Consider the following 25,601-nt stretch of genomic DNA (forward strand, 5'->3'; position numbering starts at 1 on the left):
AGTTAGGCTACAACTAAGCACATATCAATAAATCAGATGAAACATTCAAAGATTTGACTACATGGTGAAAAATATTTAGATATTCCAAATTATTTCAGAAGTTAAGTGATTTTTAAAAAGCTTATTAAAAGTATGTATTAGACTAATAGACCACCCAATCTAAAGCAAAGAAACCAAAGTGATATGAGAAAAGATAAATGAGTGATTTGCCTTTGGTCTTAACTAAATGAATAATTTATTTTGTTTTACGTTTACCTTTCAGAAAAGATTGAAATTCCCTGCCTTTATCTTCATTGATTTTCTCTTCTAGGGAGGAGAATGTGCTCCTTACATCAGTCACAGCCAGAGAAATGTTGTCAATCTTCCTCTGTAGAAGGGTCAGTTTCACTGCCTGCTGGTTCAGCTGGTCTGTCATTTTTTGTGTCACTGCTGTAGGGAGAAGAGGGAACATTGGAAACATTGAAAAATACATATTTAAAACCTTTCAAACTTTATGATAGGTGTAAAGATAATTCAAACAAATCATGTTTGCACTGTATATTTAAAAGGTATAGGCTACATCCATTTAGCAAATGGCAACTGTATTTTACACTATTTGGGGGTAAAAATTTGTCAAAGTATTATATTAGCTTAGATTTCTAAAATCTTTTCACTATGCCCAGAATTTTTAGTCTTTTTTTTTTTTTTTTTTTTTTTTTTTTTTTTTTTACCACAAAGTTTTTGCTATAGTCTCAATAGGTGAAGTAACTTGGGTAAGGTTTCAGAGCTAATGCCTCATCTACTTTCAAATCCAAGGCTTCAGCATTAAATATGAGTAGCTGTATACATATATGTATGTAGATGCATTTACATTCTGAGAAGGATTCTCTACTGAGGTATTTTTTTAATGAGAGAGAGATTTTAGCTTAAATCACTTTATGGAGCAGTGCTACTTTTCAGGCCTTTCAAAGGCACTTCAATAATTCAAGAAGGATTTTATGATATTTTATGAAGATACTGAACTCCAATGCCTTAAAAAATTAGAGTACAGTTTCTAAGATATATTCACCTGCATTCTTAAAGAGATCACCTTAATCTGAGTGCCTGGTTTTGTATGACTACACCAAATACAGGGAAGAGATGTCTTTTATCAGTTATCAAGCTACGTTTCTAACGGATAAAGTTGAGCCTAAAATGCATGGTAAAGTATTTATGATTAGGAAGATGAGAAAATATGTAACAGGACAACTTTGGATTAGCAGGAGATTCTTGTTAGCTCTGAGTCACAATATTTTTCCCGTCAGTGATCAACACCCCTTCTTGATCTCTATCACCAATGGAAGGAAGCCTTCTCAGCTCCCTCAAAGGAATCAAGCCAAGATTCTCCCATGATGGCACTCTTCGGAGGACAAAAGTTTGATCTTATTTTGGAAACACGTGGCAGCATTTCTGTTTTCCTTCTGTGTTTGCACACGAAGTCATTATACCTGGTCCCTTCAGGCAGGGGGACCTGCATGCCAGCCAAAGATTCGCCCAACAATACAGCTCCAAGGGAAAAGGGTTCAGAGGCGTGTTAACATGTCATCAACAGACACCTGACAGCCAGGAGATGTCTGGTTTTGGAAGCTGTCCTAAATAGCCTTGGCAATAATCGGGTTAGGGAGGATAGTGATTACAATCTGTGACCTGGATCCTGCTGCTGCTGTAGCCGCTGCTGCTCGGCTGTTTCTCCTCCAATAGCTGCGTGGCTCTCAGCCTGGCTGCTGTGGATCAGCTGCTGCTGTTCCTGGGCTAGACAGAAGCATAAAAAGGGAGGAGAGAGAGAGAGAGTTAAACATTGGGGCCGCCTCATTTTCTTTTTCCAGTCCCGAGCAGGCCTGTGGCTGACATTCATTTTCCTGTCTACTGAAGCATGCCCGGGCGATTTGCAGAGGAAGCTGCTCCGCCCCCACCCACAGGGCAGTGTGCGACCTGGCTGATCTTGGAAGGGCAGGCCCTAATTGTGCTCTGAAAAAATATTCAGGTCTCCTTTCAGAACAGGGTTGGCAGTCCGGAGACGCTGTAAACTGGCAGGCCTACGCTGCCTGCATAATTGAGGAGACTTTAGAATCAGCTGTGCTGAAAGCCAGGGCAGTTTTATCATTTTCTGCCACGGGCTGCATGTTGAACAACGCCATTTCCAACTGGTGTGTCTACTTGGAAATAAGGGAGAGCTAGGATTCCTTGCTGAAAGAATATCTGCTTAAAGCAGTAGGCCACGTAACTGCGTTTTTAAGAAATGCATAGGCTCAGAACATAAGAACTGCAAGTAAAAGTAAACTATTACAGAATACGACGCAAGGGGGTCAACCTGCAAAATCAGTCCCATTTCAGAAAATTGAAAGTCTTGTAACATAAATCTCTCTGTTGAAAGAAATCACGTATAGCTCCCATAAATCAAATAATATTTTGAATGACAGTATACGTTTTTCATTGGGGAAAACAATTTAAAGGAAGATATTAAAATATTGACCATAGGAAGTAAGTCTATCTGCAATTTTCAGACTTCTAATGAACTGATTTATTCATTGAAGTCTGCATATCAGACACGAGAAAACAAGTGTTTGGTGTCTGTACTTCTTCCCATGTGAAATCATGTTCTAATGAAACTTCACCTCTGGCACATGGTAATTATGCTCTCTAGGCCTACGTGGCTGCAACAATAATACTAAAGAATCTTCACTCCATAGAAAGTGTAATATATTTTGTGTTAATTTCAATTAGTCTCTTATGTTAGATGGAATTTTGCATTGTTTTTCTTTTCAGAGCCTTGAGCTAAATTGATGAATTTCTATTTGTGTCTAAGGTTTATATTTTTATTTTGCCCACCCCTTCACCCTGCTGTGTTATAGAAAGTCCTATATAACTGTTGATATATTTGGTTGAAGAAGACAATCTACAGCTTGGGGAAAAGTGGACTTATTTGACTTATTTGAGGGCTGTGGTATGTGGTGAAAAGTATTAATTTTCACCCGGCCAGAGTGGCTCAGTTGGTTGACTGTCGTCCTATGCATTGACAGGTTGCTGGTTCAATTCCTGGCCAGGGCAAACACCTGGGTTGTGGGTTCTATCCCCAGTCGGGGCATATACAGAAAGCAACTGATTGATGCTTCTCTCTCACATACTAGATGTCTCTCTTCCTCTCTCTCTCTCTCTCTCTCTCTCTCTCTCTCTCTCTCTCTCTCTCTCTCTCTCTCTCACCATGTCTTGTAGAATACATGATGAATGGAATTCCTATTGTAACAACATCTGAGAAATATTTCCAGAGCTAACAGCTTGCTGGTCCATGTTGTGCACCGCATCATCTTTATGAAACATTCAGTGCTCTAGCAGAATCAGCAAGTTGTTTGATTATTACTTTAGTTTACTTATTAGTACATAATATTTTCCATAAATATTATTCAAGAATTTATAATAACTTATTAATATTTGTTAGTCTGGAACATCTTTTAATATACAAAATAACATCTGAATTGGTTATGAAATATTGGAATATGGCCCCTGACCCCTCCCACCCTATCCTCATAATCAAGAGGCAGATTGGCTTAGGTGTTAGTGACCCTTACTGAAGGGGAGTGGCCTCAACAAAATCACAAGAATTTTACATAGGGTTTATTTCTACAGCCTCAAAATACTTTGCTCAAGCTTTATTACAAATAGTAAGGCATTGTTTTATATTGCATTATTTTCTAATGAAATCGGGTCTCTTTACTCACTCTTTACAATGTATTGCATGTTGTCCTCTGATTGTGGAGATTACAACACTGCATATCATGTAGTTTCCTTCTGCATTAGAGAAGGACTGGCAAAGCAGGGAATCACACACACACACACACACACACACACACTTACACAAGACCATGTGAGCATTTTAAGTCTTATAGGGCAGTGGTCGGCAAACTCATTAGTCAACAGAGCCAAATATCAACAGTACAAGGAGTGAAAATTTCTTTTGAGAGTCAAATTTTTTAAACTTAAATTTCTTCTAATGCTACTTCTTCAAAATAGACTTGCCCAGGCTGTGGTATTTTGTGGAAGAGCCACACTCAAGAGGCCAAAGAGCTACATGTGTTTCGTGACCCTCAGTTTGCCAACCACAATTCTAGGGTCATATTTGAGTGGGGGCACTTTATCCTCATAATTCTCTCTATGCCACACAGTCCAGACAAGATCCTGAATACACAAGACATGAAATCAAACCTGGGTATAAGGTCAAGAATAGAAAGGAGGTAAATAAAGAATTAAAGTCTAATTTTCTATTGACCTTAGGGTCAAAAGAATTTCAAATAATTTTACTTCATGTGATCTGGAAAAATGCTACTGCATTGCAAACAAGAGAATAGAATGTGACATACTGGAGTGAATCAGCAGATTAGAAATAAAGGCTAAAAATATTAGAAAAAATAAATCAATGACAAGTCACTTTCTTTAGAAAGAAATTGGAAGGGATAAAAATAATACATAGAAGTATCAAGTGGAAGTCTTTAGTTTTTCTTGAACACTGATCTTTGGTGATTCACTCCTCATTATGTGAAAATATAATATACATGAAATAAGAAAATTTTTCTTCATAACTGTGAAATTTTAAAAAGATAGATTTAAAAGAAAATGTAATTCGAAAAATACTTTAAATATTGCATGACAAAAAAAACTAGTGTGATAGTCTGTATGCATTAAACTTTCCATTTACTCTTAGCTATAGTGATTTCTAAATTTATTGTGATAGGAGGAAATAGTGAGAAAATTGTACTCCTAAGGTAAAAGGTAAAACAAACAAACAAAAAACAAACACAGCACTTAGTAAGCACCACACAAAGATCTTTGGATACAATTGTAATATGAACCTCTTTTTTCTGGGATTCAGCAGATGGGGTCCCTGACAACACTGTTAAAAACTTTAAATGCCTGTTTAACAAATTCAATCCTTTTCGTTATCTTTTTCTAGCTCTGTTTATTGACTGGAGTTCAATACTTGCATTCATCCCAACTTATTGCCTGGGATTTAGCTGGTGGAGATGTACTGATAGAATCTCTGGCCGTGGAGTCAGTTACTCTCCTGTGATAAAGTTCCCATTTAATCGATGCACTTTATTTTTTTCATTTAGCAATCTTTCTGTCTTCCCATATGTATTCCCAACCACAAGAACTGCCACAAATTCTAGGTTCCCCAGGCAATCTATCTTATCTTGTACTTAAGCACAGACCTTCGCTTTGTCCTATAGGGCATCGATTTCTATCTTTTTTTCTTGATCCTTTCTAAGAGATAGAAACTGAGACAAAAAAGGATTTATTTATGCACTTCAGATTTTTTTTTTTAAAAATTCAATATATTTTTAAACGGTTTCCTTTTCCCCCTTCTTCTCCCAATACAATTACTCTTTTTTTCCTTGCACTGTAAACTCTGACCTTGGTGGATTAATGACTTAGAGAAGCAAGCAAGGTCAGCAAGTGTCAAGAGCAACAGCTTCCTTATTAGATCAATTTTATTTTCTTTCTTTTTAAAATTACACAAGTGTTATTTGTGGATGTTTTTCCCCGGCCTTTGAGACATATGGAGGAAGTCATTATGCCAACTTAGTAATGAGAAAGCTTGTTCTCTCTTCCTTAGGAACCTTCCTGTGTGGCTTGACAAGACCAGTGTCCAGCTGATCCTGCAATACGAAATGAATGCTTGTATGGTGGAGTTCAGTACATATATAAAGGTTTAATAAAATTTAGTAGTTAAATTGAATAAGGCAATTTGGAGGAACAAAGACTTTTTTGACAAAGTGCATCAAAATTTTATTGAGCAATATGTTTGTAGGAAGCAATCTTTTTTCTCAAAGAGGAAAGTATTAGTTCACTACTTGGAAGAATTAGATATGCAAAAATATAAGCAATATGAGGTTTTTTTCTGTTTTAAATATTATAACTCATTTCAAATTAATTGAAGTAATATTTTAAAATAATCTTATTAGAGAAGCCCCATTTAAAAATGTTAATTACAATAGCTCTTACATAATTTATTGAATTACTTCACAGCATTTGTGAAATAAAACATTTTCATATATTTATAACATATGGTAGGAATCAGTTAATTCCAATAACTGCATGACATTTTTAAAAAATATCTATGATAGATTTTATCTCTCTCTCTCTCTCTCTCTCTCTCTCTCTCTATATATATATATATATATATATATATATATATATATATATATGCCTAAATGATTGTTATGGCGAGACAACCAGATGACTGGAAGACCAGCCAATAGCTATGACGTGGACTGACCACCAGGGGGAAGACACTCAGTGCAGTGCTGTCCCTGGTAGTCAGTGTGCTCCCACAGCCCTACAGCTGGCCAACCTCCCACAGCCAACCTCCCATGGCTGGCCAATCTCTCAGGGTCCCTCTCCCAACCAGCTGTCCCTGATCAGCCCTGATCAACCCATCAGGACTGGGAGAGATGGCCACAATCAGCCTCCATTGCCAGCCATGCACAAATTTGTGCACAGGGCCTCTAGTATAAGCATAATTTTATTAAAAGGCTAGTATGCAAAGTGTCTCCTCAGGAGTTTAACTGGGAGACCCAGAGTTTGATCGCTTGCTATTACATGCGCTGACCACTGGGGGGGGAGCATAGAACATGGCAGGCAACCAGTGGTGGTGGCAATTGAGCACTGAGGGAGTGAGGGAAGGAGGAGGCAGGGATGTGGGAGGTGGGGAACCTGATCAGCCCTGATCCCAGCCAGGCCTAGGGCCTTACCCATGCACTAATTTCATGCACTGGGCCTCTAGTAATTTTATTTAAAAAAAAAACCTTTTCCCCCTTGTTACCTTTATCCTGTGTAGAGGATCTGACTAAAGCTGACTGGGTAATTTTTAACCGATTTGCAATGAAGTTTTTCTTTTCTCCTCTCAATCTAACATTATTTGAACTTAAGTTTATGTTCTTTGTGTCATTAAAGAAAGCCACAATGTCCTTATTCCACTTCAGAACATTTTAGAGACATCTACTGGAAAAGTATATTATTGCAAATTTTATAAAACTTTTAAAAAAGTATGTTGTTAATGACATCTCAAAAGCACATCTCAGGTATCATATTATAAAATTAGGTCCCTTTTTGACAAACTATTTGACCCTCAAAAAGTTATAACCAATGTAAAATATATATTAAAACTATTACATTGCCATTGGATTTGTTGTTCCTTTTTTAAACAAAGTTCTATTCACGTAGACTTTTTTTTTTTAAATTGGTTTTCTCTTGGAAGCATGATTAATATTTTTAATAAGCTAATCTAGAACTTGTTACCAGAATTTTGACATCTGAGTTACTTCAAAAAGAGTATGTGTGGAGTTCAGTAATATTATAAACAGCATGTTGCAGGGTAAGACACAGTAAGAGTTGCTCCCTTATTCTGAATCCCGACATTCCTTCCTAACAGATGGCTCTGTAGGGATAGAGGGGAAAAGAAAAAGACAGAGGGGTACCAAGTCGAGGAGGAGACGTAAAAGAGTATAGTTGCTAGCAGCTCTAATTTATTCCTGACCCATTAATCTCTTTTATATCATTTAAAAGATCTTCCTCCTAGGATATACACTTAAAGAAAGTTTTTATTTCTGTTTTATAAAATTTATTTTGCTTGTGAGGAGGAAACTTGGGGAAGCAGGGATTTGTGAAATGTATGCAGCATTTCACACATTTTCTCTGAATATTATTTCTAAAATAATCTCCTGACGTGAAGGACTAGCACTGAAGTAATTATCATGGTAGTTATACAACCAGCTTGTTCCCAACACTTCAGGGCTCTGCAGAGGTTTAAAGAATGAATCAGTCACACTGGTTATTCTTGCCATATGGGGGCAGCTTGTCATATGAGACAGCACGGAGAGTGTTGTCAAAGGAAACCTGACAATTGTTTCTCCCGTGTAAGAATATAAGACTGTTGGCACATATATAAGTGTGATAAAAGGGGAGGGGGACCTGACATGTAATTGGGTAGGAATCAGAAGGGGGGCAAAAACACACCCCAGGATAGATGAGATGATAAAGAATGGTTGAAGGGACAAAGGGACACAGTAGTTCTTGATACTACCAGTGCATCAATTGCACTAATAAAAAATTCAATAGCTTGTACTGCAACAAAACTGAAGAGTAGGATGGTCAGAATATTGTAGGGAGCAACCGTAGGTTCTTTTAGAATTGCCGTGATATTAGAATTAATTGTATGACAATCTCACACAAGGGGCATATCAGCCATCAGAAAATTATTCCTATTCTAGATTTCAATAGAAAGAAGACCTCTCCACAGCAGCTATGAGCAGCAGATACCTGAATTGTAAGTAATTCTAATTATAGTATTGTGACAGAAGGTTACAGTCAAAATGGTTCTGGGATATTTTGGTTAATGGGGATTCAAGGTAATAATTTATAAATCTAGTATTAAAGAAATCTATGGGCTGCTTCCACAAGGTGTCATTAAACATTAAAAATGAAACTATTTGAATTTAAGTATTTCATATAATACTCTGAGAGAAGGGGAATAACAGTGTATAGTAGATATTCAAAATTATCAACTAATCTTATTTCAATGTGTACATTTATAATGACGAAATTCTATGTGTGTGTGTGGTTTTTTTTTCCTTTTGGGTGTCTTTTTATTTTATATGAGTTAAACCTTGCAAAAACATGGACTTGAACTGTGTAGACCCACTCATAAGTGGATTTTTTTTCAATAAATATACAGCCGGCCCTCCAAATCCCAGGGTTTTGCATCTGCAGATTCAACCAACCCAGATGGAAAACAGCTTTTTGTGGGGGGTTTTCAGCCTCGCTACGGAGGGCTGAGCCATTTCCCAAAGAGCAGAGCCCAGTCATGGCTGGTTTGGAATCCACAGAGGCGGAGGGCCCACAGTATACATTGCAATACTTTATTTATAAAAGGGAGTTGAGCATCTGCAGATTTGGATATCTCTGTGTGAGTCCTATGACCAATCTCCCATGGAACTCAAAGGAATTTTTCCTGTGCAAGGTGTTAGCACCCCTAACTCCTGCATTGTTTAAAGGTCAGCTATAGTAGGCATAAAAAAACAAAGCCTGAAGCAACAGCAGTCCTTATCAGCTTAGAGGAGCAGACTTTGCTACCTGCCATATATCTACATCCAGCCCCTCTGTACAATGGGATGTGTAATGACATTGTAAATTTCCAGGAACGTATACTGTGAACAAAAACTCGAATCTTTAAGAAATAATAATGGAATTAATATTCCTAACAAATCCTTCTTTATATAAGAGCAATACAAAAATAATCAAAGACTTTAGAAATATAATTCTAAATACTGCCCAGAACTTTCAGCCATCTGCCAAATCTACCTAATAAAAGAGTAATGTGCTAATTGACCATACCTTTGAAACACCCACCAGCCAATCAGGAGTGAGTATGCAAATTAACCCAACAAAGATGGCAGGTTAATTTGCATACATAGGCACTGAAAGGCCAGGGGTGAGGTGGAACACTTACATCATCACCATGGTGATGACTTAGGTGTTCTGAACAACCCCAGCCACTCCAGGCCTCTGGGCAGTGTGGAAAGGCAGAAAGGCAGCTCTGAGCGGAAGTGAAGGCAGTGCCAGCAGCCAGGGGAAGGAAGGCCCGTTCTTGCATGAATCTTTGTGCATCGGGCCTCTAGTATAGACTACAAACAAATATGTTTTACCACTGTGAGCACATCTATGCACTCATGAAGTCCAAAGTCTTTTGAAAGCTGTATCATGCTTCATGCTTGGGTTTTTAAAGAATATCCTAAATTAATCTTGTTTTCAACTATTTTTGGTGGAGATATTTTGTTTGAAAGTTTATTTTACCTTTAAATAAACTTTCAAACTGCCTTTTAAATAAACTTTCAGAGCTGCCTTTCTGCCTTTCCACACTGCCCAGAGGCCTGGAGTGGCTGGGGTTGTTCAGAACATCTAAGTCATCACCATGGCGATGATGTAAGTGTTCCACCTCACCCCTGGCCTTTCAGTGCCTACGTATGCAAATTAACCTGCCATCTTTGTTGGGTTAATTTGCATACTCACTCCTGATTTTTTTATTTTACCTTTAAAATATGTATGCTGATACCATATCTTTTTTTCCAAAGGAAACCTGTATAAATATGTATTTATAAATTAAATACCTATACATGTTATACTATGAAAATGTATTAAATTTTTTTTTAACATCTCTGAAAGTTAGCCTAGACCCAGAAAAATAGCATTACAATGAAATTTCTCTTTAGATTTTCCTTGAATTGGGTTAGAAGAACCATATGTAAGTAATATCTCTAACTAAACTGCAGGCTTCCTATAGCTTCTGTATAACAATTTTCTTTTTTAAATATGAATCATAATGGTTTTTCCATACTTACATTAATTTTTAATCACAGTCTCCTACATGGCTGATTGAATTCTCCGCCACTGCTGATGGCCTTTCTTGTAATGTTCATTCATTTAAAATATGTATGCTGAAACCATATCTTTTTTTTTCAAAGGAAACCTGTTTAAAGCCATAAGCAAAATAATCGTCGCATGGATGTTAGGCCCCAGCAGGCTGCCATGTATTTGATCAGCCTTGCTACCAGAAAACCCTTATAATCTCAGTTGAAAAAAAAGGGCTCCATTAGGATTTTTTTTAAAAAGCAGAATAATTCATGCCATAATTGTGTATATTCTTTAAAACTGATTTTCATTTATAAAGACAATATTATTTAAAATAAATGAAGTGGAAATAATAGAGGGTAGTGTTTTCCTTTTTATTCTACATAGAGTCTTGTCTAATGATAATATTTTTTAAAATTGGGATTGCTGATATTTTAATAAGGCAAGTTTCTCCAGCATATCGCTAAGGAAAAAAAAAGCAAGATATTTAATGAGATCTCCATTCAACCATTATGTAAAACCAACATTAAAACGAAGGGAGAATTTAAAAATCAGATTATGAGATTTTAGGATACTATAATAGCTACCAAGTTAAGGGGCACTGAAAAGGTAAGTTCTAATCATTTGGTGACATGTTAATGAACTGATTCAAAAGGGAAAATGCAACTCTTTTCTTCACTAGAATCAGTTGCTTGTTCTTCAGAAGTTTATGCTTGTAATTGTTACTACAAAACTACCAATAGTCAATACCTTTTGGCTGACATTTTGCTCCACTGAATCCAGGACAGCACTTCCATTCCAATGAGGTAACAATTTTATGTTGCATCCTGTAGACAGGATTTGATATCCTCTGAGATCTAGAAAGGAGAGCAATTGCAGGAAATGAGTTATTTGCCTCATGTTAAATTATCAGTTGGAATAATGAATGTAAAGCTTTTGGGATGATTTCTGAAATATAATATATTTGATATTTTAAATTTATGCCTATCATTACATTTCTAAAGATGCCATAGCTTTTCTTTTTATAATGTGTTTCACTAAACCAATGTTAAAAGTGATTTTAATTTCAATTTTTAAATAGTTAATAGGGGCAATTTAGTTTTATTTCAATTCTCATTATTCCTTATATTGTTATAGTTTAAAGGATCTTTTTTACTCCTGATCAATAACAAACAACTTACAACAAATTGGATATTAGTAATCTAATCGAAATTATGATAACCACTATGATTTTCAGCCTGAACTTTCTCATTTCTCACACTTTAAAATCACACTATATATTATTTTGTTCATATAGTATTTCTCTCTGTGTAGGGTTGGAGAGAGAGGAAAAGATCTAACATGATAAAATATTTCTGAGAAGGAATCATAAAAGGGAATTATTGAAACTATAACACTTCAAGAATCAATATAACTAGCAACTAATACACAATTGTGGGCTCAATGTATGTAAATGCAAGTCATAAATAAAATTTGGCCATATTACTTTTATCCCTATGACTTCAATAGTTAGTTAATATTTATCAAATGGGTCTATGAAATGAACCTATATTGTTTTATTTAATTCTCATATAAGTTCTATAAGGAAAGTATTATTATCCCAATTTGCTAACGAAGAAGCTGAGGGACAGAGAGATGAAATAATTTGCTCAAAGTCCCATATCTAAAGGTAATCAAACTAGGGTATGCATCCATACTGTGTGGATTATCCTCCCTCGTATGATCTAGTGTTTGTCATATACAACTAGTTGGAAACACTGCAGCCACTTTCATAAATAAACCTTTTATTTATTATGCGGAGGAAATAACAGCCTGGACTTTGCTTTGGGAGACTTGGATTTTAGTTTCTGCTGCAACAATGGTAATTCAAAATGTGTAAGGTTATTCCTCAATTTTCAGATGACTTCTGAGACTCCTTTTATCTCCAAACGCAGGCTAATCATTTATTTCTGCTTATTTCAGTAAACCATACTCAGTAAATAACTTTGTCCAGTGAAATATCATCTCCAGTCCAGAAGCTAAAGCTAAACAGGAAGTAAGGCAGGTGGGGAAAAGGATGCCTTTGAGTTTATAAGGATGAACTCAGGCAGTTAGCTGCATTATTGCCAGAATTAATGTTCCCTGCTTTGGCAAACTGGATTTCTGCTGAATGCTGCTCAGATGGAATGAACAAGAAAGTGACAGACATTGCATTGGTACAGAAAGAGTGAATAAATGGAGAGATCCATTCAAAGGTAGAGAAAGGTAAGAGATGAAAATAAAGATACATATTTCTGGTTCATTTAAAGAGATTTAAAAAGCTCACCGTGAACTCAGAAGGACAGAATGATATATGTTTCTGTGGTAATATTTTCATTACTAAAGAATTAACCAGGCATTCTTTGTATCTCATGTCGACAAGGAACATGTCACAAAGGGAGTAGATGCTGAAAGCAGAACTGCAGCTCAGCTCTCCCAAATCCCTAAGATGTGCTTAGCTCTCTGGACCATGAACTGTAGCTATTCCTCAGGGACTAAGAAACACCTTGATTTTATGTATTCTTACTGCACACTGTTCCAGATTGCCAATGTGTCAGATTCATCGCCTGAGTTATCCGTATAACAATTTGCATAACATTAGCCATCATGACCTGAATAACAATGTTAGTTTTTATTGCATGTTCTTCTGAAATATCCCCAGCTAAGCTACTGTGACTGCATGAATTCAGAACATTTATCAGTTTCTCAGCCCCACATATTAGAACAATTACATGTGTTTTTAAAAAAAAATGAAAACTAAATAACATGTGTCATTGAAATAGACCCAAAAAGAAAGGTCCCACAGAGCTGCTTTACTATACGTAATTGCAATTGGTGGCTTGCCACATTGTGGACTTCTCTCTAACCTATAATGAAAGGAAAATTACCAATAAACCCTTAAAGCTGTGTGTGAATTTCATAAGGAAATAAAGGCTAGGATTGTTGATAAGGTTACAGAATAAAGGTAATAGTAGTAAAAATAGAAATAAGCACGAGAGTTAACATACATTGAAAACTAGAGACCTCCTGGTGCACAAAATTCATGCACGGAAGGGGGGTCCTCAGCCTGCCTGTACCCTCTCCAACCTGGGACCTTTTGGAGGATGTCTGACTGCCGATTTAGGCCCGATCCTACCACAGGGATCGGGCGTAAACGGGCAATCAGGCATCCTGCTCGCAATCCAGGATGACTGGCTCTTAAACCCTCGATTACCTGCCTGCCTGCTTGATTGCCCCTAACACCTATGCCTTCCTGCCTGATAGGCCCTAATTGCCTCTGTCTGCCTGCCTGACCTCCCCTAACTGCCTTTCCCTGCTGGCCTAATCTTGCCCCTAACTGTCCTCCCCTGCAGGTCTGATCTCGCCCCCAACTGCACTCCCCTGCTAGACTAATTGTCCTAACTGCCTCTGCCTCAGCCCCCACCACCATGGCTTTGTTTGGTAGGAAGTCGGACATCTGAAAGATGGCTGGTTGACCCAGTCTAATTAACGTATTATCCTTTCATTAGTATAGTTAGATTATATAGAATAGGATTGCTTAAATGGGGAGGAAGCCTTTTTCAGCAGGAGGAAGATGCTGTTTGCAGACAAAAACACATAATCCCTATATATCTGGAATGATAGCCAGCCATATACGCTATACTGCCAAACCAGTCATTAAAAAATTGAATCACTTTCTTACACCGTACACCAAACAGCTGTTGCCCTTAAAACCCCTCCTCAGCCACCACCTTAGGTTTTGCCTTCACACTTCACCCAAATTTGGCTCTAATTGGTTGGTTTCTATGCCAGTCAGCATCAAAAGCCCCGCCAACTAGGCAGCCATTGGCTCCTTGCAATTCACCCAGATTTGGTTCTGATTGGTCAGTTTCTATGCCAGTCAGCATCTCTGGGCCTGATCATAGAGGCATTGCTGATTAGCAGCCACCCCAGGCTGCTAGCAAGCAGGCTGAACTGCTGACCTCTAGGTGAAATGGATAGGTTTGGCTGCTGGTCTAGATCTAATTACCCTGCTTCTCTTTTAGGGCTTCGCCAACAGCCCCACTTCTCTCTCTCTCCCAGAGGTCAGCAGTTCAGCCCGCTTGCCTGCTGCGTGCTCAGCCTGGCATTTGGTTAAGCTTCTGGTCATTGTGGATGTTACAACCCTGGCTCTTTATATACTACCGTGTTTCCCCGAAAATAAGACCTAGCATAGAAAGATAAGACATCCTCTGAAAATAAGACCTAGCGCAACTTTGGGAGAAAAAAAAATTAATATAAGACACTGTCTTATTTTCGGGGAAACAGGGTATATAGATACTGGTATAAGTATATCCCTGCATTATCTCACATACTATACTAGTAAAAACAAAAACATACCCATATAGGCAAGTATTAGCAGTATCTGCATTTTACTTATATATATGGATATGTGTATAGCCTGGAATGTATGGATAAAGTTATATATATGATGATTATATATATGATTAATCATCATATATAAAGTTATATATATGATGATTAATCATATATATAATCATCATATATATAACTTTATCCATACATTCCAGGCTATACACAATTTTGATGCAAGCAATTACTATTTTCAAGAAAATAGTAAAATACATACCTCTGGGGACAGAATCCACTCCTCCAGCCACACGGCGCTTTCCCACTTGGAATGTGAGTGACTTGGTTGTCCAGTATCACTGTGGGAGATAATCTGGTGTGCACATAAGCACACCAATTCCTAAGGAAGAGATCACTTTTGTTAGAAAAAATCATTGTCAAAGAATTCCTTTCATCAAAATTATTTTCATAGAACTATATCTATTTCTGTGCTAGTACAGAAGAACAGATACCTTAAAATATTGATGTCTAGCTTTAAAACATCTGGAGAGGATAGAAAACCTATTTGTGACTGCATTGCTGTACTCATGGAAAGTAAAGGAACACTATAATATCAAATTAAATTAAGAGTAAATCAGAAGTAAATCCAAAACCTGTGTTGTTTGGCTGTAAGCTAAGTCAAAATCCAAGATTGCTCTTCTGGCAAGTACCAATATTAGGACCAAGATTGGAGATCCAGACCTACGTTCATTACCTCTATATCTTAATGTGTACTGAGACAGAAGTAAAGAAATAAATGGTGTAAGGATCAAAAAGAGAGAAAAAATAGCTCTTTTTGCAGATGATATGACTATGAATAAAGAAAAAAATGAAATAGTCTAGATGCAAATGATTAAAATTAATAAGAGAGTTCAGCAATGTGGTAAGATCAACATAAACATTTTTATAATTAATGAAAAGTTTAGCCACATCTTTAAGATCAGTTACAGGTCAATGTACCAATAAACAAAATTTTAAAAAATACTGTTTCCAGTAGGAAAAATAATATTACCTTGTTACATCCAACAAAAAAATATGATATTTAATATACAAATATTGTAAACTTTATTGAAAAGCCTTAAAAAAATCCAGTACCTTATGTTCATTGAAGGGAAGAGCCAATGTAAAGATATCAATTCTCATCAATTTACTCTATAGAATCAATGCATTTTTAATCAAACCTTAGTTCAATACAAGTAAATAAGCTTATTATGTAATTTCTTATGGAATAAACTAAAATCATAAATTCCAGAAATTTCTGGCTGTGGCCACAACAAAAGCACCAGATTTACCGTCTGTTGGTAAAAACTATAAATCTAGACAAGGTATATCTATATAGCTATGTCTCTATCTCTATATCTATCTATCTATCTATCTATCTATCTATCTATCATCTATCTATCTATCTATCTATCTATCTATCTATCTATCTATCTAAAAAGCTTAAGTGACCAGCCAACCGTTGGTCTGGTAACTATGACACACAATGACCACCAGAGGGCAGATGCTCAATGCACAGGCATGGAAACAAGGAACAGACTGATGAATCTCAGAGGAAAGAGGTAGGAGGGAGAGTGGGAAAAGATTAACCAAATATCTTATATGCATACTAGAGGGTCGTGGTGGGGTCTCTCAGGCTGGCCTGCGGGGATCAGGCCGAAACCGGCAGTCTCACATCCCCAGAGGGGTCCCATATTGTGAGAGGGTACAGGCAGCGCCTCTAGTATAACAATATTTTTCAGGTGTTGGACAAAGACAAACACAGTGATAGGATTCTTGAGAGAAAGGGGCACACATGCATGATTTGAATTCCATATTCAATCTAATTTTCTGCCTGGGAACACTTTCCAAATTGCAACTTTGGGTAAACACTAAAAAGAAAGATAGTACAGAGTGAAGAAAACAGAGCTCTGAGTGTGGGGCTGCTGAGGTGGTTGAATATGTGGGAAAAGTTAAATGAAACTAGGGGACAGGTCATTTTAAAGGTCATTTTAAAGTACCTTGGGGTACTCTTGCATCTTGGGCTGAATACCAAGCTGTGCTTGGAAAGAGTAGGAAAAGAGGGAGCAGCCAGTTATTTATAACTGTTGCAACACCAGTTATTTTATCATTAAAATATCCTATAGTAAACTAGAGAAAGTCCTCAATAATTATGGGTTGAATGAATCATTAGATATATTTGTTTTTTCTTCTCCTTTTCTATTTTGATTATTTTTCCATTGTAAATATGTGTCTTGTTACATTTAAGTTATATTTATTTTTTCCTCTCATCTAAGACTTTGGTTTGTTTCCTCGCCCCCTGGAGAACAGAGCTGATTTACAAAACATAGTACTGAAAGAAATGTTATATGACTGTGAAATCAAACCACTATAAGTGCAAATCAGTATGAGATGTATGTCTCTAAATCAGTATTAAAAAATCTATTCTGCTTAAAAATAAAAATAATGAAAAGAATGCAGAAATCAACCCGAATGTTAAAGTGGGAACCCAATTTTCCCAGAGTAAAGTAACTAAAGTTAGTAATCATCTGCTTTGCAATATTTAGGCTTCTTAGTACCAAATGGTCTTCTACAAATAAAGTTGACTCAGTCATTTATCTTTCTAAGACAGATAAATTAAGCACCATATATCTTATTGTGCAAGGTTGTTTTGAATGAAAAATTTAAAAAATCAGTTCCATGGAGACATAAAAAGACACTGGCACATTTTGTTAAAGTATAGCAGTACTTTAAAAAATAATGTGAACCAAAACCGGTTTGGCTCAGTGGATAGAGCATCGGCCTGCAGACTGAAGTGTCCCAGGTTCGATTCCAGTCAAGGGCATGTACCATGGTAGTGAGCACATCCCCTGTGGGGTGTGTGCAAGAGGTGGCTGATCGATGTTTCTAGCTCTCTATCTCTCTCCCTTCCTCTCGGTAAAAAATCAATAAAATATATATATATATTTTTTTAATAATGTGAAACAAAGAACTGGCAAAAGTGAAATATAAAAAGGAGAAAGATTTAAAATTAAGAGGAACACATAAAGGCATATTTTAAAAACTTAAGATTCCTCATGCAAATCCACTGATTATCCTAATTACAGCAAACGATGAACTTCAACAGATGCACAGTTGTATGTCACATGAACATTAGCTGAATGACTACTACTGAGGCTGAAATGTAAGGCAGAAAAAAAATAAGTACCACTAATTGTACATATTCCGGGTTTTGAAAATGATAGATAGATGATGGATAGATAGATAAATAAATAGATAGGTTTTTTATGGGAATAAATAACAGGGTCACCAGCTATTAAAATTCAAAGCAATAAGACAATCTCATGACTACTAGTAAACCAGCTGAGTAGTCAAAAAGCATAGCAGCAGATTGCTCATGGCCCAGCAATCTCTGGTCCAGTGTAACATGGAAGAATTATCCATAGAACCCCTGGTGTGACTTGTAATTAGGTTTATGCTATGATGTTAAAAATAGAAATACAATTTTAAAATCAAATCATCAAAAAATATGTTTAAAAATACCGTGTTTCCCTGAAAATAAGACATCCTCCGAAAATAAGACCTACTTACAGGTTTATTTCTGAGTGAAATATAAGGCATCCCCCACCCCCCTGAAAATAAGGCCCCCCTAGGCTCTGTCTCAGAATGCTATTGCTAAACATGAGAGATTTGGCCCACTGATTCTGAAAGAAATGGAGTCACAGGAAATTCAGGAATTGGATTGTTATGATGATGTTCCAGAAAATGATGACATGATTGTCATTGAATAAATGAGTAAATTCTTGATACTGTAGGATTAAAAGTTTGCCTGGTTTGTGCTGACAACTACCGTACTACCGTACCGTATACAGATAATAAATTTCCTTTATTTTCATTTAACAATAAATGTGTACCGTATTCTTCTTCATGGAAAAATAAGACATCTCCTGAAAATAAGACCTAGCTCATCTTTGGGAGCAAAAATTAATATAAGACACTGTCTTATTTTTGGGGAAACAGGGTAGAAAATTAAGCATAGTAAAGTGGTGACAGACAGAATAAGATAAATGTAATGATCCAAGACAAGCATTTTGCTTAAATCTAGAAACCCTTTGTCCTTTTCCAATCGGATTATGTGCATGGAGAGCAGGTACTTTGAAGTGGTTAGCTTCCCATGGGGTCATGAACCTCCAAGCAGCAGACTGCATCGGGGATTCTCTTTATGGGTAATAGCACCATTGCTTTTGTGCAGCAACATGTGCTGGAAAAAAGGTTGTATTGATTCTTTGATTTTTCCAAGTTAATAGATAAAAGGTCTTTTTTTTTTCCTAAGGAAAAGCAGACATCTTTGGTTATTTACAAACATGAGCCTACTTTGCAGAAATAGAAAATAGGAGGCAGAAAAAGGAGTCTAATCTGACTTATCCAATGTGACGTCTTGTAGATAATGAACGAAGAGAAGCATTATAAATACACAATCTACTATATTTTTTATTGATACATTTTAGAAACCCCAAAATATGTTACATGTATAAGTAAACATTTTAAAATTATTCAGTACAACCTTTTTCACAAAATTTATTTTATTTTAGCTAATTTTCTTTTTCTGTTTCTTTCCCTCAAACTGTGAATTCAACATATTCACTGCAAGCTGCTTCTGTTCCAGGAGGTGGCAGGCTTTCCCAGTATGCAGATCAGGAAGCCTGGGGAAAGGCTGGCTAAGAGGCTGTGATGCTTAATCCTAGGCATAACCCTGTTGTTCCTGAACATTGCCTCTTTTTCCATTTTCCCTTAAATAACACATTTTAAAACAGTATTTCCATATTAAAAAAAAAACAAGTGTGGAAATAAAATAAAAATTCTCATTTAATTACCTGCACTAAATACTTGTTAAATTCTATCACGTTTACTTATATATTGAATAGCAATTTACTGAACAAAAATGTCAAGGGAATAAAATAAAAGGAAATAATGAGAAAAATTAAGGTTCAGCTTATGCTCTATTAAGTATTAATTTTCACTGTTGTTAATACAGTGTAGCATTTATTATCTAAGGAAATAAAAAATAGTAATATTTAATATAATGGTATGATTCTCTTTTTACAGTATGTGAGAATAATTCTCTTGGGATGCTAAGAAGCTTGACAAGCCCTGACCAGTTTGGCTCAGTGGATAGAGCATCGGCCTGCAGACTGAAGGGGCCCGGGTTTGATTACAGTCAAGGGTATGTACATTGGTTGTGGGCACACCCCCAGTAGGGGGTGTGCAGGTGGCAGCTGATTAATGTTTCTCTCTCATCAACGTTTCTAACTCTCTATCCCTCTGCCTTCCTCTCTGTAAAAAAAAAAAAATATATATATATATATATATATATATATATGACTATACATGCTATAAATTGAATATTGTATTCCTCCTCCCCCAAATTCATATGTTGAAATTCATATGTGCCCAATATGATAGACTTAGAAGTGGAGGTTTGGGAGATGATTAGGTCATGAGGCCACTCCCTCATGACAGGATTGATCCCCTTATAAAAGAGGCCTTAGAGATACCCCTCACTCTTCCACTATAGAGGATACAATGAAAAGTTTGGAACCTGGAAAAGGTTCTCACCCAATGATGCTGGCAACCTGACCTAAGACTTCCAGCTTCCAGAACCATGAGAAATGAATGTCTTTTGTTTGTAAGCCTCTCAGTGTGTTATTTTGTTACAGCAGCCTGAATGGGCTAAGACAACAGATGAATTTTATTGGTGGATTTTTCATATCTACATGTACAGGCAGAATAAGATAAATGTAATGATCCCAGACAAGCATTTTGCTTAAATAGTAAAAAACTTGTAGAACTTACAATTTTACATATTATACTAGAAGTCATAATGCATTTAACTTAAGTCACTTACTTCTACATACAGTAAAATATGTAGTTTGTATTAAAAAGAATAAATAGATGAAATTCTAAAATAACCCAAGTTATTAAACTCAGCAAATAAAATATTTATGTTGTTTCATATTCAACTTTTATTTTCCTTCTGGCCCTTTCATTAACTTTTTACCATATTTATAACCATTCTGTATATAAAATAAAACAACCAATAAAAAAGTGGAAAACTCTTTGGGCTAGCCCTGGTTTTTGCCTCCTTTCTCTTGATCCATTTATTAAAAAAAAAAAAAAGAAAGAAAGAAAGAAAGAAAGAAAGAAAAAGAAAAAAATACACACAATAAAGCCTTCACAATTGAGTGTGCACATTTCTATGTTTCCCTACTTTATATCTCTAGTTGACCTCTGTTCTAAACTCCAAGTCCATCCACCATCTATAGAATTCTGTTGAGTTCTTTCTATGTACCTGGCACTGTTGTAAGCAGTGACTAGAATAGTAAATAAGAAAGGCAAGGTTCCTATTTTTATGGGATGTATGTTCTACTGTTAAAAGACATAAAATACACAACTATTTACATACATAGACCCAATCATTTCAAATAGTGCTATGAAAAAAATAAGGGTGATAAAATAAAGATGGCAGCTTTACACTGAGTAGTCAACAAGGTCTCTGATGTGGGACATTAAAGTTGCAGTTTCGTGAGGAAAAGAAGTCTTTTATTCTAAATACTGAAAGAAGAGCATTCTAGCAAGCGTGAACAGAAAGTTTCCTTGAGATGCATGTTAATTTGACATGATCAGCAACCAGAAAGAAGGCCAGCATGGCTGGGGAAGTGAAATGGAGTGGCCATGGATCCTAATGGAAGATCTATATACAGTATATAAAAGCCGGAAGACTGGAATGACCGGTTGACCAGTCGCTATGATGTGCACTGACACTCCATGCATAAGCTGCCCCCTGATGGTCAATGGACTCCTACAGCCAACCTCCCACAGCCAGCCAGCCCCCATTGGCCCCTGGTGCTAAACCTGCTTCTGGGTGGGAGTTTTGTACATAGCAGAGCAGCTCCCTCACTGAGATCTATTGAAAGTCATCCCTCGACACAAGGGTTTGTCTCACTCCAATCCTCTCCCTTTCCCGGGGGCTACACGCCGTGGTGGTGGTAGTACAGTGGTGAGGAAAGGAGGAGGGAGGAGGCAGGGAACTGCGTGGTGGTAGAGCACCAACAGTGGCATCAGTGTCTGGCATTCGTTTCTTCTGCGCCCAGCCTAGCAACCATTGCCTCCTCTCCTGTCCCTGCCCGGGCCTTCAGGCCTGGGCTGGGATGGGGAACTGGAAGTGGGCAGCAGTGGATGCAGCCCCTTTCCCAGGGGGCCTGCGGCCAACCTCCCGTGGTCCCTCCCCCACCATGTACGAATTCCAAGCCTCTTGTGAGATTATAAAGATAGGCAGGCTCATGTCAAGTAAGACCTGTGGTCCCCGGTGAGAATTCAGCATTTTATTCTAAGTGTAATAGAAAACTACTGAGTAATTTTGCCCATGTGAGCAAAGTATAAAATTCACAAACTTTAAGACACACATCTCTGCAATCAAAAACATATTTTAAAATGAATAGTATCTTTCAGTCAGTTTTGGTTTGACAGTTTCACTGATATTTTCATTTTAAATATGCAAAAAATTGATATATATAGTAAAAATATATTCTTAAGTCTAAGAGATAAGTAAATCTAAAAATTCTAAGAACTAATGCCATCATACTTTCCTTTCTTGTTAGTATATCTTGTAATAGGCCACAATAGATGAAGTCATATGTCTAATGAAATACATTAGTAAAATGATTAAAAAGTTTAAACACCTTAAATTTAAACAATGTCATATGTCAAATCTATTCAATAAAATTTTTTTTAAAAATCTCTTACTTGTGTGGAGCATGGATTAAAGAACACAAGAGTGAAAATATGGGCACGTTAAATAATAGAGACTAGGAATAGGATGGTGTAGTGAAGGTGGAGAAAAGCTGAGAAATCGAGAATATATTGGAGGAGGTACTAAGAAGATTATTCTTTTCTTTTTTAAAGGCTAGAGGGAAAGAAAATGTCAAGAATATATCCAAGAGTCCAGCTGGCATGGCTCAGTGGTTAAGCATTGACCTATAAATCAAAAAGTCATGGTTCAATTCCCAGTCAGGGCACATGGCTGGGTTGTGGACTTAATCCCCAGAGTGGGTGGGGTGTTCAGGAAGCAGCCTATCTCTCTCTCCCTCTCTCTTCCTCTCTGAAGTAAATAAAAATATATTAAATATATATATCCAACGTTTCTAATTAAGAAACTAGCCATCACTGAGAGATAGTGAAGACTTAAATTCAAGTATGTGCATATAGGAGCTGTAGTTGTGGGAGAAGTTAAGGAAGCAGTTGATGTGTACCAGTACCTCACTTCACCTATTATCCTCTCAGGGAAGGCTTGCTCACCTCCCTCGTAGGTCATGCACCCTCCCATATATTCTCATAAGCTTCATTCAGAATGCTTATCACCGTTTTAATGCAACATCAGCATTTGTGATACAGTTTTTCCTCCTCATACCCTCTGTAGAATCCATGAGAGCAGGACACCGGGATTTTTGTTCATTCTTTTACATTCAGCACAAGCACCATCCTGTGGGCAGATCAAGTCCCCAGCAAACACTTAATGCATAAATGTAGTAATCCTAATTTCTTCTTATTATCCTGCCTATTTCAAAGTGCTTGGTCACTGACAAACATCCACTCTACTAGACAGGAAACCACACAGCTCTGATGTATCCAGGAATGACTAACTACAGTACTAAGATGAGAGAGAGTGTGAACAATGACAAAATAAGCCAGAAAAAAAAATCCTATAGACATAAGTATTCCTTTTATTTAGAATCACTATAAAATTCCAAAAGCAATAGGAAAAAATGTTATTTTTTTAAATCCCAAATTACCTCAAATTAGCCCAAATCAACCAGGTTTTATTTGTACTTCTTCCACGACATCTGTATTTCACATATGAAAAAACTGAGATTCAGGGAGATCAACTGACTTGCTCAAAGTTTTGAATCTAGATAGTACGGGAGCCAGGATTCCAACCCAGGACTACCTAACTTGATCTTGATAACTGTATGCCTTCCACAGCACCAGGCTGTTTCAATTTTTAAATCTGTTCACATCCCAACTATATTGATTCCCCCCCCTCCTTTCAAGTGGTGGGTGTAATTCTGAGCACAACCAACATACCCTTGAGCTGAATGAACTGAATGAAATGAATGAAATGTCACTGTAGTGTTACATTCTTTGTCGGTAACTACCCCAGGTAAAAATACCTCTGCAGGTGACTTTGGCAACTTCAATTAAAAGAGAATTGTTGAATTGATGAACCAAAAGATAGATATAGAGACAGTAAAGCAACAAGCAGACTGTCAAATTACAGGGGGAGAGGGTAGGGAGATCTGGGGGAGATAAGAGATAAACCGAAGGACTTGTATACATGCATATAAGTACAACCAATGGACACAAAACTCTGGGGAGGGAGAGTATTATGGAGGGGGGAGGTAAGGTTAAAATATGTACACAGATAATAACTTAATAAAAAAAATAAATTAAAAAAAGAGAATTGTCGCTGAAACCGGTTTGGCTCAGTGGTAGAATGTCGGTCTGCGGACTGAAAGGTCCCAGGCTCGATTCCGGTCAAGGGCATGTACGTTGGTTGAGGGCACATCCCTGGTGGGGGGTGTGCAAGAGGCAGCTGGTCGATGTTTCTCTCTCATCGACATTTCTAGCTCTCTATCTCTCTCCCTTCCTCTCTGTAAAAAAATCAATAAAAAATATATTTTTTAAAAAAGAGAATTGTTGCATTTTGTTTGTTCATCCTTTCTCCATTCGATAAGGTAACACGTAATTGCATGTCCTAACTGAAATATGGCTCACTTTCACCTTACATATAAAATTATTTTCTGGGAGTGAGATAGTTGAACGGTTAGCTTGCAATCTTATAGACCTTATAGTTAGGGTGAGGGGGTGAGGGAGTGAGGGGGGGGGAAAGAGAAGAAAAGAATGTTTCTTACTTCCCTCTCGTTGTCTCAAAGCTTGACTTTTGATAGGTGGTCCTCTGGCTTTCCCCGGCGTCCCCTCTGCTGGGATATGTTTCCCGTGGGGACCGGTTTCCCAGGCCGCCGACGGAGTCCAGAGAAGTCCCTTGGTTGGGCTTGCTGACAAAGCTCTGCAGAAATGTCAGCGTGGAGTTGGAGAGAACCACTGACTCGGCTCCAGGATTGAACTCGAGGCTAGATTCGCTCAGAGGGGCAAGAGTTTGCAACTTCAGCACCCTCTCTTCCGTCTCCCCTGTGGATGTGAGGGTCTCCGAGGGAGGCGAGGCTGATGGCAGGAGCCCTTCTTCTGAGGTCCTCGTCTCAGTGGCCACCTCCGCTGGCATGATCTCAGCAGTGGGCAGCGTTCGGTGACTTTGTAGTTTACTTAGAGGAGCCGAAGCAGAGGCCACCCCCTGGGAGTTTGCATCCTCGGATGTCATGGTCCAAGTCTGCGCGGTGTCGTTCAGCCCAAAGCCTCCACTCCATACGCTGGAGAGCAGGACCAACAGCCTGGCTCCCTGCATCTCAGGAGCTGGAAGCAAGGAAGCTCATGAGAAACCGGGCAGTGCGTCCTGCTGGCCTTTTCCACGGCTGCTCCCACACTGGCTCCGCTACCACGGGGCTTGGCCAGGGGGAGATGTGCAAAAGGAAGCAGGTTTCTGTGTTTGGAAGCGGGCTCAGGAAGTCTGATTTCCTGTTTCTGTAGGTTCGGGGTGATCTGTGACCTCTGCTAGGATGGATCTATGGAAGCGAGAAGGGTTTCTGACGAGGCTGAGGGCGAATGGGAAAACACAGGCGACGGTTACCAGGAAAACCCGTGAGAGA

The 25,601-nt window shown here is 37.6% G+C and overlaps 1 protein-coding gene across 2 annotated transcripts in view; it reads right to left on the reverse strand.

Moving 5' to 3' along the window:
- The window catches only part of MMRN1 (multimerin 1), a 47,408-nt gene extending 22,022 nt beyond the window's left edge, over positions 1 to 25,386 (reverse strand). For both annotated transcript variants that reach the window (XM_084870020.1, XM_084870021.1), the window contains exons 1-5: positions 24,753 to 25,386; positions 15,047 to 15,166; positions 11,170 to 11,276; positions 1,666 to 1,770; positions 256 to 429 (exon numbers count right to left, since the gene is read on the reverse strand). In XM_084870020.1, the coding sequence (XP_084726146.1) occupies positions 256 to 429; positions 1,666 to 1,770; positions 11,170 to 11,276; positions 15,047 to 15,166; positions 24,753 to 25,300 (1,054 nt within the window). In that variant the 5' untranslated portion in view covers positions 25,301 to 25,386. The remainder of the gene's footprint in view (positions 1 to 255; positions 430 to 1,665; positions 1,771 to 11,169; positions 11,277 to 15,046; positions 15,167 to 24,752) is intronic.
- Between the last annotated feature and the right edge of the window lie 215 nt (positions 25,387 to 25,601).

This window comes from Pipistrellus hanaki (genome assembly GCF_964339955.1).
Source record: "Pipistrellus hanaki genome assembly, chromosome: 1".
NCBI classification, from domain to species: Eukaryota; Metazoa; Chordata; class Mammalia; order Chiroptera; family Vespertilionidae; genus Pipistrellus; species Pipistrellus hanaki.